At 32.9% G+C, this 21933-nt stretch overlaps 1 protein-coding gene across 12 annotated transcripts in view; it reads right to left on the reverse strand.

Moving 5' to 3' along the window:
* MARCHF1 (membrane associated ring-CH-type finger 1) overlaps positions 1-21933 on the reverse strand; it is a 576629-nt gene that overhangs the window by 240106 nt on the left and 314590 nt on the right. For 4 of the 12 annotated variants that reach the window (XR_005655712.1, XM_039876293.1, XM_039876291.1 and 1 more), the window contains one exon: positions 2072-2123. The exons of 7 other annotated variants lie outside the window; for them this stretch is intronic. Coding sequence is in view for 2 of the 5 variants with exons in the window: in XM_039876291.1 (XP_039732225.1) it covers positions 2072-2088 (17 nt within the window). In the remaining 3 variants the exon portion in view is untranslated. Of the gene's footprint in view, positions 1-2071; positions 2124-21933 lie in introns of those variants that run through there. One more of the 12 variants, XM_039876300.1, reaches the window with a different exon arrangement.

A 21933-nucleotide genomic window follows, 5' to 3' on the forward strand; every position in this document is an offset into this window, starting at 1 on the left:
ATTTTAGTTTAACCAGAGGTTACAGGGAGGAAAAGAATATTCTGGTTATTAATAGTATACCAGAGCCATGGGAAAATGAAAGCAGCACACAACTATTCAAAGAACCTAACATCTTTTATATGCCAATTTGTGATACTCTAGACTGGGAATACCTTGCATCGAGTTCTAGGTGTTATTTTCAGGGATCAGTTTATGACATGAAGTTTTTAACTTGGGAGCCAAGAACAGACCCAGATGCTGATATATATACATATCTCTGTGACATCTAAAATTTGTCAAAGGTTTTCAGCTGAATGCCCTACAGATGGAGAATAAAGTGAACATAGGCCAGTGACAAAGATTACTCATTCTAGCAATGGGATGATTGTCTCCCTTATAAAATAGTTTGCCAAGTAAAGAAGGATAAATTTTAGGGTCAGCATGGTAAATTTAGTATAGGACATCTGTCATCAGTATAATCTATTAAAAAATAATAGTTCGAAAAAAATCTCCTTACTATCTCATGAGTAAAAATATTCCACAATTCTTTGTAGGTTTCCAAACTTCCCATTTGAGGGACTTTTTGTCTTTGAAAAATTATATCAACAATGACTTTTAACATAATGGAGAAAACATATTCTCCATTTTAAAGTTTTAAAGCCTACTTTTCTACTCCACCACCCTCAGTAATTAGAAATAGTTTATTGCAGGTCTTTAGTTAAATGCATTACACTGTCAATTAAATATCAAAAATAATGTGGAGTAATTATTTTTCACAGCATCCAAAGCAATTAGCAATCTGGTGGTTTATAACATCTCAGGGATTCAAAATAGCACATTTCATAGCACTAAGAAAAGTAACATAAAGAAAGGTTGCGCTAACAGATTGATGAGTTATTACCTTAAATGACAAAATACTCAAGATAAATGGACTTGAACAATGTAAATAAGGAAGTTATTTAAAAAAAACTTTTATAAAAACTAAGTCTAAGATACTCAATGGAATGGATTTCTTAATAAGATTAGCAATCTAATATGAGTGAATCCTTCATTTGAGATACAAGGAAATAGTGAGGGTGCTTTAAAACAATTGTTTGAACAAGCAACAAATTATTAAAGCTTGCCCTTTCAAACACATTGCTTGAGGTTTTATTGAAAATTCTTATCTATGTTATACAAAATCTGCATATCCAACTAATTTGCACTCATCAGTTTAAATTACATTTCTTGAAGTGTGCTAAGAGTAAATGAGAATTAGTATCTTTATTCAAAGGCAAAGAGTGCAATGATACAGAATGACCAAAACAGTTTAATCAAGTATAAACAAATGGTTCTACTTGCTAAGTCATTTCCCATTTATTTGCTTAAATTTTAACTCTGTAATTAAATATCACTTTAGTACTTATAATAAAACGTTGAATTCATACATGAATAAAAAGCATAATCAAATGGCCCACAAAATTATATCATCAGTACCCATTTTGGGATATGTTTTTAAAGGCAGCCGACTTCTTACTTCTCATTCAGTTTCTGAGATTAAATGAAACAGTTTAATTTCATTTGCAGCATGCTTTTGTGCTAGTGGTGGTGGGCACAGCTATGTTTCTCCTTATTCAGTCGAAATTAACCCATAAGTATTTATTGAGCCCCTACTATATCGTTGGTACTGAAGTATGTATGGAAGAGTCATAGATGAAGATTACTTTCATTTTTGATTTGTGTTGGATTCAGTGCAATATTTAGGAGAATTTTTAAATCCAAGAACAGATAGGGTCTTTCTGGCTCACAAATTTTTTAATTTGTAAATTTATTTGCTCAACTCCAAGGTGACTGCCTGCTCCTCTTGATCTTAGATGTCTTCCCTGAAGTTGGCTTCTGCAAACCACCTCTTTGAATTGTTTTGTTGAATTGCTAACAACAAGTCATCATGGCAACAGCTATTAAAATTTTGACTATACCTGTCTGCTGAAGTAAGATAATAAAATGTCAACTGTATTCTAGTTCTGTTTTGCATGTAACAGTTATTATCTTAATTCTAGAATGATTAAGTATGCTAAATCATTCAACAAGTTAAAATACATACTGTTTTTACCTAAATAATGTGTTCATAATGATCACTGAATATTCACCATGGTTACTGTACTCTGTTGTGGGAAAACAGAAAAGAAACACAATATAAAGCTATGGCCTTTAAGACTGAAAAGCTTACAATTTTACTTAAGACATATTTACAGGAATATGTACAAAGAAAGTTAAATGTGTGAAATGATAAGGTGATTCTACAGAGCTTCGCTTCGGCTTTTATTACACGAATGAAGAATATATGAGAGTATAAAAAAGGCCTATGATGATTACATTACTACATCTGGACATTCACATCATATTATAAAAGAGAAATTTTATTTAATGAAATTTTGTTTATTAACTTGCTCTATATAATATGAAACCACAGACTTTACCAGCTACCTTAAAATCAAAGAATTATATCTAGAAGAAACCAATGCTTAAATGGCCTCAAAAGAAGTATTATGGGTGTAGGCAAATTAAAAAAGACAGAGGTAGGGGAAAAAGAGAGATCTGCTGCCTCATCCCGTAAATTCCTTTTAGTAAGAAACTGTGATAGTTGCTCAAGACATTATCTTGTTTTCTGTTATCACAGAACACTTAGAGTTTAGGTCACATTTCAAAGAAAGCTTTTTTTGCATCATTGATGATAAAGTAAAGAAGCAAGAAATAGTCCAGAAAGAAATCTAACTATGGGTGGTGAACACACAATGCAATAATATATATACATATTACTTACTGTTGAATTGTATACTTGAAACTTATTTGATTTTGTTAATAGATGTTACCATAATAAATTTTAAAAAAATAAAGGAGAGGGAGCAACTATAAAAAAAGAAAAAAAGAAATAGTTTAGGTGATTTAAGATAACTGAAGGGTTAATAATGTTGATTGCTGAGTTTCTGCAGATGAGCATACTTCTGACACAGGTCTGGAGTACTCATCATATTCTTTCGTGTAAGAATGTACTGTCAGTCAGAAGGGTAGGCAAATTATGAGCATTTATAATTAACCCTAAAGCGCTTTAAACTGTGAGTATCATTAGTATTATATCAGAAGAGGAAAGTGGTCATTAAGCATTCATGTTAATTGCTATCTAACCATTGAACCAAGCTAATATGTGATGCAGCAATGAGCAACTTATTTAATGATCACAGGAAATTGAGATTTAACTAAGCTTAATTTTTAATATGCTACTTCAAGCAGATATTTAATTTAATAAATAGGAGCACAGAGCATTCTCTGTGAACTAAATTGACAACAAATTAAAATTAGGAAGAAAAAAATTGTAAAGCAATTGGGTATATCTCATGGAGGATAATTTACTTTTAATTCAGAACACTGAACACTTCCTTTGTGCCAGACACTGTGCTTGGAACTACTGGTACAGAGAGTAAAGAGATCCAGAGCTCAGACTTCACAGGGGAGACTGACAAGTAGACAAACTTTGACAGCAGTGCGATGAGTATTATGAAAACTTTGAGAAAAGATGTTTGGCTTAGTATCAGCTAAAAGAGAGGTTGATTTTAGATGACTCTGCAAAGAAAATAAAATTACAAATAATTTCCATGAAAATTATAATTATTACTATTCCGAACCTTCTGCCACTACCAGCTGTGTTGCACAGTTCCAGGGGGCATCATCCACAATGTAATCTAGGTAAATAGCTCTGTGTTCCAAAAAATGTTCTTCATATAAAACACCTTGTGAATGGTGTGCCTGGAGCTGTGCAAACCTGGCAGAAGGAAAGTCTGGCTGATTTCCCCAAGTAAAGCTTATTATACTTACCTTATTGTACCCAAGTCTAATGTAATTTAATCTTAAAATAAAACCTTGTTCTCCTCACAGAAAAAAAATGCAATCGCCTGCTTCCATCTTGCCTCTCCACCTCCTCAACTATTTCCTTCCTAAAATTTGCTCACTCTGCATCATATCCAGTACAGTTAAAGGCCTGGCCAAATGCTCTCTTTCGTTACCACATATATATATATACTTGAGAAAGCTCCCCACACACCTCCACTCATGCAGACAACCATACTTAAAATTGAGTCTTAAGAATAGTCCTTGTCTAAAAATCTGAAAGATGTTTCACTTGAAAATTTGAGATGTGGCTCTCTATATAGCTTAGTGTCACTAAGAAATATGTCTCAACTACTGAATACTTTCTTTCCCCAGAATAATAATGCACTGCAATCTCCATTATGAAAGAAACGACCTGCAAATAAGAGAAAGAAAGGACAGTTAGGAATATGCTTCCCTCCCTCATTTAAGTGCTTATCTCTTAGAATTGATGTTTCCTGAAGGTGTGTGTGCGTGTGTGTGTGTGTGTGTAGTACTCCCTAGATACTCAGAAAATTATAACATGCATGCCTAAACCTCACCCCAACCGGTACTGTGGAATTCTATGGGGATGTTTGGAAATGTTCCCACACAACTAAGAATTATTTTTAATGCATTGGAGTGAGAAATACTACCAAACAACTACCTGCTGGAGATGAATTTTGAAAGTCTTTAGACCAGACAGTCTCTAGACAAGATAACTATAGTTGTTAAATTTACTGCTATGAAATGGAGATGTGTCCTGGGGTCCTTCCGATTTCTATGAGTAGGATGTGAGGTTTCTCAAATGGACAAAGAGGTTCATTGTTGTATTCTAGGATGTGGAACACTGACATAATACCTAATAAATAATTGATAATAAAATGAATGGTAAAAGAAGAGTTCTTCTTTGAGTAAAGTCTGGAAATGGGAACAACCATAAAGTGACTCATAGTGAAGATTTAAATTCTTCAGTGTTGTTAGCTTGGACTATAGGAAAGATATATTTAGTATAGTTTTCTTTCTAAAAATTCTCTCTCTGCTTCGCAATTCCTTTTAGAAGCACCAATCTTTTCATGAAGTCTTATAAGTTACTCTAGCCGTGGGAGGAAGTCTGATGATAAATAAAGAAATGGCACAATGAAAAGCAGTAGGGCTCTCAATCCCTCCTCTGATGAGACAGTGTAGAGAGAGAAGTTTTTTGAAGAGATAGTTTTGGTAGCGACAGGAGCCGTAACACTAAAGACTGTTAGAAACAGGAGAAATGGGCAGCTTCCAGGTAGGCAACTTTCGGAAAACTGTTAAGAACAGTGACTCCTCCAGTCTTACTATACTGAGAAATAATGACTTAGCAGATGAAGGGAAAGTCACACACAAATACCCACACCAAAGATGGAAGAGTTGTTTTTTAGTGATGACTATAAAGCTTTTTGATAAAATTGATTGTGCTACCTCAACACTTAGCACATATGTTAGGCCAATATTTTAGACATAAAAAATGAAATATGAGGGACTTCCATTCTAAGCTATGACATGTAAAGAGGAAATTATCACTGCTATCCTTACAAAAAGATAAAGACGAACAAACTGAAAATCCATGATTTTTCTTGGAACCATCACAGTATGAGGTTGTGAAACAAACCGCCACCCCCAAATACAAAGAGACATACGAATACAGAGACACATAGCCAACTTCAGAATACATAGAGAGAACGCAGTAATTTTGATGTTATTATTGGAGGCACAATATGAACTAGATTGAGAATAAGAACTTCCTGGAGGTTGCATTCTCAGTGAGGGCCCCACACTGCCCTGGGTTTTCCACCAGGAAATTTACCTAGATCTCATGATGAATAGCTGAACAAGATACCATTGTGGCACTAATAGAAAGAAGGAAAGAGTAACCATCACAAAAAATAACAAAGACCCATTCTCTAGGGAAAATATCTTAGCAGTCATATTAACCTACCTGGACGAAAGGCGTTTCTCCTACTCTAGGCCTTTTCAGCCTTCCTGCCTCACCTAAGGTGGAGAAGGAAGCTAAGAAACACTTGTGAAGGCCCTAGCCCAGGAACACAGACCTGTCAAAAGACTTAGATTTAACCACAAAATTATCAAATACTTCCCCTCTACTGTACCTCACCATCATATCAATAGGGCTTCCGGATAATAACAGCAGATAATATCCTAAAGAATTGCAGATACAAACTCTCTTTGACCTAGGGAAGCTCAAAGTCAAAAATACAAACACAAGGACACTACAAGAATCCAAAGTATCTGGTAGCTCTAGCTAGCAAACATTAAATACAGCCCAATTTTTAGCCAAAATAACACAGAAACTAATATATCATATGTGGCCTTCAACCAAAACAATTAGAAAGCATACTAAAAAGCAATAAAAAAACAATCTGAAGAGTCATAAAAAAGCATCAGACTCAGATTCAGATATGACACAGATATTGGAATTATCAGATAGGCAATTTAAGATATCTAGAATTAATATATTGAGAGCTATGATGGAAAAAAGTAGACAACATTCAAGAACTGATAAGTGAAGTAAGCAGAGAAATGAGAACTCTAAGAAAGAATCAAAATGAAATGCTAGAAATCAAAATATTCTAGCAGAAATAAAGAATGCCATTGATGGCCTCATTAGTAGACTGGACATGCCCCCCGCCCCCCAAAGTATACTGAGTTTGAAGACAGAACTACAGAAACTTCACAACTGAACTCAAATGAGAACATAGAATGGGAAAAAGAAAAAAAAAAGAGCAGAACATCCAAGAACTGTGGGATTACTTAAAAAGATGTAAAATATACATAATTGGAATTAAAAATAGATAACAAAGCAGAAGAAATATTTGCAGGACACAAGGTTAATACACAAAAGTTAATTGCTTTCCTATACACTGTCAATGAACAATTGGAATCTGAAAATAGAGAAAGCAATATCACCTTGAATAGCCCAAAAAGAAATATTTAGGTGTAACTCTAACGAAATGAATACAGTATCTTTATAGAAAATTACAATATTTTGATTTTAAAAATTAGAGAAAATCTAAATAAATACAGACATATTGTGTCCATGAATGGGAATACTCAATATTGTTAAGACATCAATTCTTTCTAACTTAAGCTATAGATTCAGCACAATCTCCGTTCAAAATCTCGGCAAGCCATTTTGTATATATTGATAAACTTATTCTAAAGTTTCTATAAAAAGGCAAAATATACCTAGAATAGCTAACACAATAGTGAAGTATAAAGCTGAAGGACTCACACTACCTAGTTTCAAAATTTACTATAAGATTTCAGTAACCAAGTCAGTATGGTACTGGCAAAAGAATAAACATATGATACAACAGAACAGAATACAGAGTCCAAAAATAGAATTACAATCAACTCATCATTGAAAAAAAACAGCAAAGGCAATTCAAAGAAAATAAAATAGTATTTTCAACAAATGGTTCTGGACACCCACATGTAAAAAGATCATATCTATTAATAAAACCTTACGCTTTTAATAAAAATTTATTCAAAATGAATTGGAGATGTAATTTGAATGCAAAAGTATGAAACTTCTGGAAGAAAACAAAGGAGAAAATGTGTGTGATTTTCTCAGCAATGAAGAGTTAAATACTAAAATAAAATTACAATTCATGAAAGAAAAATAATTGTTAAGTTAGAATTTATTAAATTCTTAAACTCCTACTCTGTAAAAGAGTTTTAACAGAATGGAAAGCCAAGCTACAGACTAGAAGAAAATATTTGAAAAATGCCTATCAGAAAAAGGACTTGTATCAAAATATTAAAAAAAAACCCAAAAAAAAAAAAAAAACCTCTTAGAACTCAAAAATAAGAAAAAAAAAACCAATAAAAAAATGGGCAAACGATCTGAACAGACACCTCACCAGGAGGATATACAGATGACAAATAAGCATATGACAGATATCACCATATGTCATTAGGGAATTGCAAATTAAAACAATGAAATACCACTACACATCTATTAGAATGGCTCAAATCTAACAAACTGATAACACCAGATGCCAGCAAGGAGGCGAAGCAACAGGAATTCTCATATACTGCTGGTAGAAATGCAAAATAGTACAGCTACTTTGGAACATAATTTGGTAGTTTTTAACAAAGATAAACATTAGTCTACCCATACAATATGGCAATTGTTCTTGTAGCTATTTACCCAACTGATTTGAGAATGCTGTTTCCACAAAAACCTGTAATGTTTACAGTAGCTTTACTCATAATTGCTCAAAATTGGAAGCAACCAATATATCTTTCACCAGGTGAATAGATAAAGAAATTGTGGTACATCCATATAATGACAGATTATTCAGAAATAAAAGAAATGAGTTATTAAGCCATAAAAAGCACAGATGAATCTTAAATGTATATTGCTATGTTAAAGAAGACAGTCTGAAAAGGGCTAGTTTATGCATGACTCCAATTATACGACATTCTGGAAAAGGCAAAACTGTAGCAACAGGAAAATGATCAGTGATAGGGCAGTGAAACTATTCTAATTGCTACTGTAATGGCGAATACATTAGACTACACATTTGCAAAAACCTATAGAACTTCACGGCACAAAGTGCAAACTTTAAGATGTGTGCAAATTAAAACATATTATTTAAGAGGTTGGGGAATTCCCAAATGCAATCTGAAAAACAGAATCTACACACATTACCAATGTACAAAACAATCTCACTGAAGAGTTGAGGGAGAAGGTGCTACCTAAATAACTATAAAAATGAGTGTAGTCTATAAAATGAAAGCAAAAAAATATATATATATATTGTATACCTAGGTACTATGCTTTAGTTAATGAAATTGTTCCCCATGGAGGTATGGTTTAACAATTCTGATACAGCTATACACATATGCTGGAACTGAACAATTAAGTAGGTTGTGGCAGATAGCGAGGGCCAGGTTTCTCAGTGTTGGAGTGGGAGGTTACAGAAAAGCAAGGGGAGAAGGCACATGCCATGTGGAATTAGAGATGGAGACACCAGTATGAACTCATGTTTAGTTTAATATAGAACATATGATTACACATAGAAATATTTATAAATATGTGTATATTCATGAATATATACATAAACGTATACATATATATCCTTGATCTGTCAGTTGAGAGGGACTAGAAGCAATAACACCCCAATAGCAATGAATATACCTAGGGGCCAAATTTTGGTTTCTAATACTATTCTCCAATAAATGGAACCAGGACTGCTTGGAGAAAAGGCTGATTCCAGTACTGGGACAGGAAATACATAGGATGAGCCTGGATTAACTTGTAGTGTCAGAGAATAAGGAAACGTTGAGAAACGAAACAAACCATAAAACAAACCAAACGCAATTATGGCTATATGCCAAAGGAACACAGGAGCCAAATGAATTTAATCCCAATGACCAAAGCTGGAATAATTTGAGCAACGAAATAAAATAGTATCATATTGCTATCTTATGAATAAAATAAAATTCATCAGTTTATACTGATGTAAATAAATGATAGAATAAAGAAATAAATGGAGAACAGAAAAATTTCTCACGCAGAATTCTAAATAATTTATGTATATCGTCGGTCCTCAAAGGCTGAGGAGCGTAACTTCCCACTCCGTTACAGACTGTATATAAAAACTTCCTTCTAAAGAGTGCAATATGGAAGGATGGAAAAGAAGAGTAACTTTACAGTGGAGAAAACTGCCAGATCCCACCTTAGCTGGGTTATTAAAGTCAACATCAACAGTGATGTCATGTTGATAGCATGTACCCTTTTAAGATGTGATATAAATGTTTCTTTACCTCTGGGGTCTCCTTTCAAAAATCCCATAACCCTATTCTAACAATGAGAAAAATTATCAGAAAATTTCCATAGAGGAACATTCTACATAATCCCTGAACAAGGATCTTCAAAACTGTCAAGGTCATCAAACAAAGTACATCTGGGAAAGCATTAACCAAGAGGACCCTAAGGAGACATGAGGATTAAATGAAATGTATCCTGAATGTGATGCTGGGAAAATGACATTAGGTAAAAATGAAGGAAATCTGAATAAAGTACAGACTTTAGTTAATTTTAATGTATTCGTATTGGTTTACTAATTATAACAAATGCACCATACTAATATCTAAGATCTTAATAACAGGGAAAACTGGGTACGGGGCATATGTTCACAATTTTTCTGTAAATCTAAAACTATTACAAAATAAAAAGCTTATTTAAAAAAATAAAATTTGAATTCTATTTTTCAGGTCTATGAAAACTACACTTTATTTCAATATACAGTTCTAATCAATAGCCAGTTGAAAGGTGCACATATCCAAAGGCTAATGATCTAATTACTGCTCTCACAAATTGTTCTAAATTATATGCTTCAGGCACTTATTACAGAGAAAGATTGTAGATGAAGTTAGAAGTTTTGACTGGAGTTACTTTCTTAGGAGAAAAAAATAGCTACAGGAGACTGGCAGAAAAATATGTATCATTTGTTTGGGATTTAAAAGTGACCAAATTGATTTTCCTCCAAATTCCAAACCAAAATAGTCACCATTGGGCTAAAAATAGGCTAACTTCTACCTCCATCTCTCTTAGAAATTAGAGAATTTAGTGAAAGAGTAAAATTTGTAGAAATTAATGCAATGCCTTTGAAGAATACATTTTGATATACAAAACAGACATGTCCACTTCCTCAAGAATTCTGTTTATCAAGGACATGAAAATGTGTGTAAGGGGAAAAAAAAGAAATTAAGGTTTCTTGAGTAGCTTTATGAACACATTTAAAGGTGTTTGAATATAATATGGGTTTCCAACTTTCTCCAGTGTGAAAACATCTTTTTACCATAAAAAGTTTAACAAGCCATTGCCTTAGTAGTAAGTTTACTTTAAATGTAGATTTATTGAAAAAATGCATTGCCATATGCATTTAAGAATAACTTTATAATTCACCCCAGAGATTTATGTCTCACATCTTGAAAGTTATTAGAACATCTGAATGTTTCGCTTAAAATGTTCAAATATATAGTTTTTAAACATCCACACCGAGCTTGAAAATATGGTTTCCAGGAAGACTGTATTCCTTTCTTGCTCTTTGAGCTGATTTCAAGATGACTGTGTGAATCATTACTCAGAGCAAGTTTCTGAAAGGCATATGTCTTTATAACAGAGAAATGTGACTGAATATTCCACATCGAATATTTTAAACACTTTTCATGGTCCCATTTAAAATCATAACAGCTAGATTATTTCATTATTTAACATAAATTTAAAATTCTGCATAGCTAACATATGAAAAAATGTATAAGAATGTAAATACAGACTTGCCTGAATTTCCAGGTTTATTTTGAGGACTTTTATTATTTATATGAATGTAGTTTCTTTCTGTAAGTTTTACAAAACCCTTAAGATTAAAAAAAATTCATATACAACTCTCCCTCTGCCCCGTACTATGCTAAGGAACTGTGGTCCACTATTCCTTCCATTTCCTGTATTACCAGCTGAAATTCCTACTAAATTTCTTATAATCAAAGAGATTTTTATCTTTTTGATACTGCAACTCTTCTAAAAGGGCTATATATTTCACTCTTTATGTTGATCTCCAGTGAACTAGAAGTGAATTAACAATATAATTTAATATTTTCTAATGTTTCTAACATGTATTTTACATTTTTAGTGTAATCCTGATTATTTTGCTAATGTTGAAATATCATTGAGCATTGATGTTCATATTTTGCCTATTTTTTAACCTAATGTTCCCAATAAATTTTTGTTGTTCAAACTTCTTTTGCAAGTTATAAATGTTACATTCAGACTAATATATTTCTTAATTGCAAGAACATACGAAGAATCAGTAAACTCTTAGTCGTTACTCAAAATGAATCTCCCGCTTCTTTCTCAGTCTAGTCTTCAATTGTGATAACTATATAAAATGAAGGAATAAATGGAGATACAGTTCTGACATTTTTCTGCTTAAATTTTCCATCTGATTTTTTTAAGTTTTTAAATAACTACTGAAAATTTTAATAACATTTTAAACAAAATATTGTAATACTAAACATATATAGAAGCCTATTTGTGAATTTCCTTCCATGATATTAATTGAAGATAAAATAATATCCATAATACAGTAGAATTTACTTATTTTTATTAAAATTATTATGTATGACCTAATCAGAATTACATTTCAGTGGCAAAAATGTGATGAATATGCTGCTATGCTCATTCTCCTTTTATCCTGGACACTTGACCTGACTAACAATTCAAACATTGACTATCAAGATTTTTCTTTTTATAGTAAACTTATTCGCCACAAATAACTATTTGCAATTCCCAGAATTCACTTTGTCCAAACTCTAAAAATACTGACATAAATATTCGGCAATATCTAGGTTTTAATATCACAGTTTAATTGATTATAAACCAGTGTTTAAAATTCAAAGTGATAAAGGTATACTAACTTTCCAGAAATTCCTTTAAAATTATTATTTTTTTTCTGAGAAGCTGATTCTTCTGGCAAGTCCCCTACCAATCTCTCTTGTATGCATCTCCCCTACTCCCATACTTCTGTCTCTTCCCTGCTCCCACACTTCTACATTAGACTACTTCATCAATGACCCTACAATATCTTGCCTGGTTACTTATCTGTTTCCTGGTCTTTGTGAACTTGGTAATTTACTTTCTCCACCATCAGAAGGCCTTTTGCATTGCATTATTATTTGTTCCATATCTGCCTCCCCATCTACATTGAGAATACTCTAAGAAAGGGATGAGCATGTTTTCAAATGAGTATCTCATATTTTCAGGACAAAACAGATCATTGCACTCAGCAAATACTCAGTAATGTTCAATGAAATGTAGAGTGTAAAAACAAAAAAAAATTTCCATAGAGTAATGAAAAGGAAAAACTTATGACCCAATGCTGAACCCTCATTTAACATGGCCTATATACAAAATGTATAAAAATGCTATAAAAACATAAGTTCAAATTAAAATCATAAGGAAAGAGGATCATTTTGCAAGGAAATAACAACTGCAAACTACTTTAATGACAAATAGGAATGTTAGTAACAAACTAGTGAATATAAGATATATTGTGAAAACTATTCAACAGTTGATGCTAAAAGAGACAAAACAATTTAAATGTATCAAAATTTATCAGCTTTTACAGAGTTCTAATGTTACTAATTTCACTACAAAAGAGAAATTAATATACATATATATTCATAAACAAATGTTTAATTTGGAACTGATTCCATGAGAGCTAAAACTGGATATGTGAATAGTAACTTTTAAAACAGCATCTGTGAAGTTCCATCTGAAGATAAGTTTGACATTTAAAAGGTATCCTGTTTCATTGTGAAGAAAAAAGTTGAATTCTTAATAAAAGAAGAAAAAGAAACTTTGTTTTTTGACATAGTAAAGTCAAAAAGTGACTTTGGTGGACTTTATACCCCTCCAAAGATAGCGTGTATGATGATAAGAAAGTAGTATTCAACCTCAGAGTATGTCCCCCCACCAGAAAAGATGAATAAAATTATGTGGAATAGAAAGCTCTAATATGACACTACGCCCTGTTGCTATATTCCTGACAACCCATTCTTCAGTAACATTTAGTAAATCCTTTACAATATGCTAAGCAGCTTCTTAAAATTTAATTCATTATGCACAAGAAATGTTCAAAGCTTTAAACATTAGCCTAGAAGGATCGAGGTTAATGTAGCCAAAGAAAAATGATTTATTTCTAGAGAAGCAGGAGAAAAGCAGGAAGGAATGGTTTGAAAAAGTAGGAAGAAATGGTTTAAGATTATATGAATGAGTTTAGTAATACTGAGGTATGATGCTTTACTTCTCCAACCATAACCTAGATTTGTGATAAAGTGAAGATTTATACAAGTTTAACTAGGGCTTCTGGGAAGCCAGGTATAAATAGCAGGCTATTCATTAGGGAATCTGTTATAAAGATGCTTCCTGATCTTTGGCAAAGGTAAATCCCAATAACAAGAGTAATCCAATCGATTTTCTCAGACAATGAGTAGACTCAATTTTGCAAATCCAGTAGGATGCAGAAATGAAGTCCTGACCCAAGAGAAGACTGCAATTTTAGAACAGGTGTAAAATCTGCCTCAGGGCCATTAATCTCTTGCTTTCTTTGACCCCAGAATTCACCATCAAATAAAAACACAAATTACACATTATATGTTGCTATTGTTGAAAATTCTCTCCATATAGTTTATGTCAGACAATCAAAGGAGGTTAGAACATTTTAAAAGTCTATTATTAAGATAAGAAAATACTAGGGCTATTAGATAATATTCAACAGATGTTTACACTGTATTAGACAAAATTATGTAGTTCTATTTATGAATCACTTCATGAGTGAAGTAAGTTTATATAACACCTTGTCCAAATTTTAGATTGTTAAAAATAAAGACTCTTATCATTGATATATTACCCATGTACACTAAAATCTTAATCTAATATCTTAGTCGACATGTAAGCGGATTGATGGAAATAATATTAGAAATTGTCATCTTACAAAATACTGAACTCTTCCAAGACCATCTTTGAATTTGATGATGAGAAGTGTAAAACCTAAAAAAATTACATAATTAAATATTGGTCTTGTTCTAGAAATCTGGAATGCAATTTAGTTACCAAGTTAAAAGTCCAATACATAACATTCACATTGTTTAACAGCCAATTTTCTGGGTAACCAGGATTTCCATGTGGTTCAAGTACAATAATATAAGGGAAAAAATAATGACTCATAATGGAATTATTTTTCAATTTTTTATATAGAATTTTTCTAAATTCTGTATTAGGTTCAAAGTATCTAGTTGCTCCAAATGACTATTGTCATTAAGTGACACAAACATTTTCCATCTAAAAAGCGTTATCATTCATTTTCGTTATCATTCGTTATCATTTTCTATTACTCTTGCCATTGTCCAAATATATTTAGGATATGGACAAAATAGAGTAGAGATATTGCATTTCTGTCTAGTATCTGAGGTTTTTCTATTGTTTGGTTTTGTTTGTTGACAGAAATGGTGTTTTATATACTGTAGGAAGGAGATATTATTTAAAATTAATTAACTTATATGACAAAAAAAATCTCAAGTACACATTTCTTTCCTAATTGCTGGTTACATTTAGCCAACATTATGGTGAGCCAAAATAGGATGAATTAAAAACATCAGTTTACAGACACTGCTTAAGATGGTTTGAAACTAAATAAAACAATCAATGAAACATAAATCATGGATTTTCATATGAGAGAAATAAAGTAACTTTTTATGTATTATGGTAAGATTCTTACAAGCATATTTGAAGATTTAGTACAAAACAGCATTGTTTTTTATATGGTTTGCCACAATTAGAAGTATTTCGTAAAATATCTAATTGGGGGGAAAAAAACAAATTGTTTGGGTGCTCTTATGCCTAATACTATCCATCCGAATATCAAAACTGCATTAAGTAGACTCCTTCTCACTGTGTTGTGTAGGGATCATTCAGAGAACTTTAAATTACAAGTTTTTGCCCTCTAGAGGACTTCATAGTGAAAGGAATAGGAAAGTGAAAGGCAGAATGACATTTTAAAATAAACATATTGCATTTGGTTTATGATGTTAAAATGTGTGATTCTATGAAGCAGACATAGAAGATAAGTTACAGAATCTGCATTTGACATCTTCATTTACGTTCTATAAAATGTTATGATAATTCCTATACTATGTAGCCTGTACAATACAACTTCATTTGTTAATATCTGAGTCCAGGATAGTTAATGAATAATCCAAAATCAAATGTTAGGAAAAGTTTGTTTTAGACAGTTTATTAAAATGACTAATTTCATAACCTATAATGTTCAAAACAATTGAGTTTACTGGCCAAGGAAGAATATTTGTTACTGGAGTTTGTTATTAATTAATTTAGTCAAAAAGCATCTTAAAATATTTAAAATGAAGATGCTTAAAAGAAAATAAATAATATCTGTAAAGACACATGTACCTCTAAGTTCACTGCAATGTTACTCATAGTGGCCAAGACACGGAGATAACCGAAGTGTCTTTTGATAGATGATTGGCTAAAGAAGATGTGGTACATATGTACAATGGAATATCATTCAGCCATAAGAAAAGTTGAAATACTGCCATTTGCATCAACATGCATAAATATTGAGATTATCATGCTATGCAACATAAGTCTGATGGAAAAGGTTGAGAAACATATGATTTCACTAATATGTGAAATATAAAACCAAAAGCAAGAAAGAAGGAGACAAATGAAAACTCAGACACAGACAACAGTTTAGTGGTTACCGGAGGGAAAATGGGGTTGGGGAAAGGTAGAAAAAGGTAAAGGAGGTCAAATATATGGTGACATAAGGAGATTTGACTTTAGGTGGTGAACACACAATGCAATATACAGATGATGTATTACAAAATTGTACACTTGAAACCTATATAATTTTATTAGGCAATGTCAATCCAATAAATTTAATAAAAAATAAAAGAATTATGAGAAGTTAATGCAATAATATCAACCATTAGATGCAGTTGGATGTTTTACTGGGCACAGTGGAACTAAACTCTAAGTATGTTAGTGTAAGTGACATCTTGAATTCTAATTCAAAATAACCTAGGTATCCTGCATTATTCTGGCCAATCTTTTTGTCGATAGGTAGTGTGATAAGTAATGTCTTTGCTTTTATATGAGAAAAGATTATATCACAGTAATGCTATATCTTTAAGTAAAAGACAAATATGGTCAACTACAAATCACATGCATACAAGGAAAAGTGTTTCTGCCAAAACGAATAATCTATATTTTATTTTGAAGATACTTTCAAGAAAATAAGAAGTCAAACTTACAGAAACAGAGTAGAGTGGTGATTGCCAGGGTCTGGAAGGTAGGGAAAATGTGGAGATGTTGATCAAAGGGTAGATATTTTTAGTTTTAAAATGAATGTTATGAGGATCTAATGTATAGCATAGTGACTAAAGTTAATAATATTTTGTCACATAGTGGAAATTTACTGAGAGTAAATCTTAAGCCTTCTCAACACACATACAAGTAACCATTTGAGGTGATGAATATGTTAATTAACTCAACCGTGGTATTCATTTCACAGTGACTATATATATCAAATCATAATATAGCATACTTTATATATATACAATTTTGTAAACTGTACCTCAATAGAGCTGGGAAAAACACACACAAAAGGGCAAAATTGCTAAAAAGATATTTTCAAGATATTCTTTATCAGAATACCATAAAATATGTGTTTATAGCTGTATGTTTTGATATTTCTCAGCATTTATTTAAAAGTAATAGTCATACTGGGAGACCAAACTCACCAGAAACTGGAAAAATAATCAACTCCCTAAGGTTCTTCTCCAGTGAATGGACATCTCTCCTATCAGACTGATAGCAATGAAACCTAAGTAAAGTTTCCCTATCTAGTAAGTTCACAACTCACTGTAGAGGTAGTGAGAGTTAGGGTGCAGGGAGAGGGGAACAAGCTTAAGTGTCTGAAATGAAGAGCCCCTGAGAAAATGTACTGGTCCTCATTTACATGTCGATCCAGACTCCTTTAGCTCCTGGAACTTGGCCATTTGCTCGCATCGGAGTCTCTCTAGCCTCTGCTCCTGCTGCCTCATTTCCTAACACCTCTGGTTATCTTAGACTCCTTGCAAGAGTCAGCCTTTCGTCAGGGCTGGGCTTTGGCCTGGCTCCTCACGGTGAGAGGCGCAGCTGTTCTAACAGCTCTGTAAAGTCACAGGAGCTGTGGCTTCCCCTGCATCTGCCTTTAGTGATCTAATAACACAATCCAGAAGTGTGTGGGAGGCAATGCCTACTGGAGGAAACTAAGATCAGTGAGAGACATGAAATAGAAGAAAGAACAAAAAATTCTTTGCCCCTCCTCCCTGCTCATGGACTGTTCTGTGGCATAGTGGTTCCACATGTTCTCTCTGGACACATCCTCTTTGTGCAAGACAACTGGTCAAGTCTTGTAAAGCTATGAGAAGAAAGGTAATGCAGCATCTTTTATGTCTCTCCCTCACCTGTGCTGCTCTGGAATTGTACCCCTAATAAAGCATTAGCATCCATTCCTTGCTACAGCCTCTTTTTTTCTAGACTATCTTGGCTAAGACAGTGATCAGAATCTGAATATTGGTTCAACTCTTATATATAAAGAATTTAAAACAATTAAATTTAATTCAACAAATATGACCTTCTACATCCCAGCCACTGGAAGGCTATAAACATAAATATAGCCTAGGCTGAGATCTAATGGAGATTTTAATCTACCAAAGGAGATAAATACATGTCTTAGAGCAATAGTTAACAACCAAGTGACATTCAAAATATTTAACAACCAGTAAGGCAGGGCACTACCAATTGCAACAAATAATACCATTTTGGTTGTTGAATTACTAAAGATGCTAGGGCAGCCAGCAGGCATGAATCTCAGAAGGCTAAGGTCTTTATTATATATCAACTAGAGAAGTACTATACTATTTTAACAGCAGGTATAGGAGCCCTGGTGTGTAGCATCAGCTCTGCACACCAAATACTCTAAGTCCCAAAGAAGTATGGACAAAGGCTTATCCAAGTGACTGAGATTTTTCATTAGTGGGCCACAAAGTCACACTTGATTTTTGATGAAGTATAATCCATTAGCTATTAAAGTGTACTTTTTTTGTCGCAACAGAAAATCAGGTTTAAAAAATTCAGTCAATACTGTTAATAGTGTGTCCACAGGTGTATATGACATATGGACTGATGTTGAGAACATATTCAACAAGAAATGTGGTATTTAATAAAGCAGTCATTGGAGCTTATGTTCATTAAGGGTCTATCTATAGTCTTAGCGTAATTTTATACCACTGAGGTGCTGCTTCAGCTTAGTTCACAAAAGTTTATAAAAGATAAATTTTTAGACAAACAGAAGCACTGGATTACTGAAATTCTCAGAAAACTTCTGTACTTTATGTACTGACCCTTGGGATATTTTGCTCTCTTTAAGGTAAGTTTCTACCTGTTTCTCCTGAAATGGATTCAAATGTATAGGAAGAAAAATTCACACACACTTTAAAGTTTGTACTTCAACCGCAGAGATATAAAGTACTTTTTATATACAATAAAATTTATGAATCTCTTTGGAAATTTTGACTTCATGTCTATATAATATCTCTATAATTCTCTTTTCTGTAATTCTGGTCAGTTCAGGATGATTCATAGTGGTGGAATAAGCTCAGTTACATTTGCCTTACGTCACGCATATGCTGAATTTGATTTGGAATGTCTGCACTTCTTTTTAACATACGGGTGACACTCATTTTGAAAATGTTTCCTCAGTTAGTCTTCAGTTAAATGTGATAAGGTAGCTTGGTGACATACGCAAGAGGTTCACTGAGTGGGCCACATTTCTTAGAACGCTTTATTCTAAAGTCATTGATGTGAAAAAGCAACTCAGCAAAACTCAGCAATAAAATACACCAAATCTCAATAACCTGCCACCATTTCTTCCAAGATAACCTTAAATTGGTGATGATTAAAATCACGAATGAAAGAAAATTCAGTCCCTTAATTACATTCCTCATCACAACATGCAATGAGAGCTACTCACAAATTCTGCAGCATGACCTATCCTGCTCAGTGACGGAATGGAAGTTGGGTTCATGCACCTTCTCTTTCGATTTGAATAAAATGTTAAAGTATTTATGTGTCCCTTTTTCTTGCAGGTACTAATGTGTGCAATCTGAACTCAATTTTTTTCTATGTTTAAACCAAGCTACAAAATCTTTACTGATGCGAACTGACTAATTAGGATTTTGTAGCGTGTTAAAACTCAGGCGAACAATACTACAGGGTCTGGTTAATTCCACTTGTTTAACAGGCTGTTTGGAGGATATTGTTCAGGATGCAGAGGAATGATCACCTGATTCTGACCAGAGGTACTAAGGATAGGGAATTTGGCACAGCTTTGAAGGCTGAGTAATAAATCAATATTTAGAAAAGGACAGAAAGTAAACTTCATGCAGAGAGAATAATAGAGAATTAGAGAACACAAAACCATAAACGCGTGTGTATAGAGTAGATAAAGAAAAGTAAAATTTAGAATTGGAACTTAAAGAAAAAACCTTTTAAATTATTAGACATAATCTCCTCATTTGAGAGATGAAGAAATTCACAGAGAAACTGGGTCTTGGCAAAATCTAACCTTTGAATGTGAAATTTAAAAATATAACTCTAACCTCTTTTCCAAAATCCAGACTCAATAGCCAATTGCAAGTATATCCACCTCGACGTCCTAAGGAAATAGCAGAATTATTGTCTAAAATAGAACTTATATTCTCTTCAAAAATTGTTGTCATCTAAGACTTCCATTTCTGTTAAGACTTCCCATTCCCTCAGGTTCCTAAACCAGAATGTGGATGTCATCCCTGGTTACTGTTCTCCCCATACTTCTAGTCAGCAACCAGATTATAAAGGTTGATTTCAGAATGTATCTCAAGTCCCGTTTCTCCTCTCCATCTCCTGATATCGCTGGCTTAATTGAGATTCTTCAACTCTCATTTAGATTATTAAAATAGCTTACTAACAATTCAGCATGAAGACTGTGAGATGCCAGTAGGGCCTCCTTACAAAACTGCTCAGCTGGCAGTTTTAAGTATTCCTGTGAAACAGGATTACAATTAGAATTAGGTTTGTAGATTTAGTAGTTATTAAGAAGTAATATTAGAAATCATGGAAATATTGGAAATCATGGATATTGCCCAAAAAGGGAGAGTGAAAAGAAGAGGTGAGGATAAAAATACAAAGTAATATATTTTGCTTTTTAACAGCCTACTACTGATTATTTTCTACAATCTTGCATGTGGATGTGGAATATTTTTCATCAATTCACTAGTTGTCAGAAAATTAACTAGGTAGACTTTCCAAATAATTACAAGAAGAAATATTAATGGGTAAGAAGGCTATTAGAGTAAAACGCTAAGCTAATAATGTTTGATGATTAATTAATCAGTCACAATATGATAACTCTATGAATTCAATCATACATTTGTGTTAAGTTAGTACCAATTTTTTGAAGTTTTAGGAAGAAGGAGCCCAAAAACATATTTTAAAAACTTCACAGGTTTCTGAATAATAGCTATTATTCATACCTAACTATATGAAGACAGTATTAAGATATACTGTATATTAAGTATACTGTATCAATGAGAATGACAGCCTTATATTATAAGTTCTTATATTATAAGATCTGTCATCATTTGTGATCTCAAGGTCAGTTATTTTCATCGCTAAAGAAATATTCTTGATTAAATGTCTAAGTGACGGAGGGATCAGTTATTTAATCTCAATATGTTCACCATTTATCTTTTTCTTTGTACATGTCCAGGGTTTAGTTCTCTTCTCTCTCTTCAACAATATTTCTCAACCCTCATAGCTCATCAATTGGAAAGTTTAAAAAAATTACCATTGCCTCAATCCCAACCCATACATTTTTATTCAATTAGTTTGTAGTTGGATGTGGGCACTTATTTTTTTCTAAGGAACACACACGGTGAAGAATCACTGATCTACACACTCTCTCACTATTGAAAACTAATCTACACACTCTCAAATTTTATCATTACCCCAACCTCTTAATTTTCTCATCTATAATTTAATGATCCAAATCCGTATTTAACATCTCAATTTAACGTGTCCAAAAATGAACTCTTGACCATTACTCTCACAAGTGGCTTCTTCTCAATTCACTATTCACCTTCTTACATACAAACTATCTAAAAAATATGAAATTTTATTTATACTGCTACCATCCTTGATCTCCCTACTTATATTCTTATCTTGCAGCATTGTCTTCACAGAGCAGTCATAGTAAACTTTTAAACATGTAAATTGGATAATGTCTGCAAAAAACTCTCCAATGATTTGGTTACACTTAAAATGAGGCCATGTATATGTACATGTATGGGGGTGCTCAGGACATCAGCATGATTTTCAAGTGACACAATCGTACCCATATATACCAGCTA

This window comes from Pteropus medius, unplaced genomic scaffold (assembly GCF_902729225.1).
Source record: "Pteropus medius unplaced genomic scaffold, Ma_sr-lr_union100, whole genome shotgun sequence".
In the NCBI taxonomy this organism is placed as follows: domain Eukaryota; kingdom Metazoa; phylum Chordata; class Mammalia; order Chiroptera; family Pteropodidae; genus Pteropus; species Pteropus medius.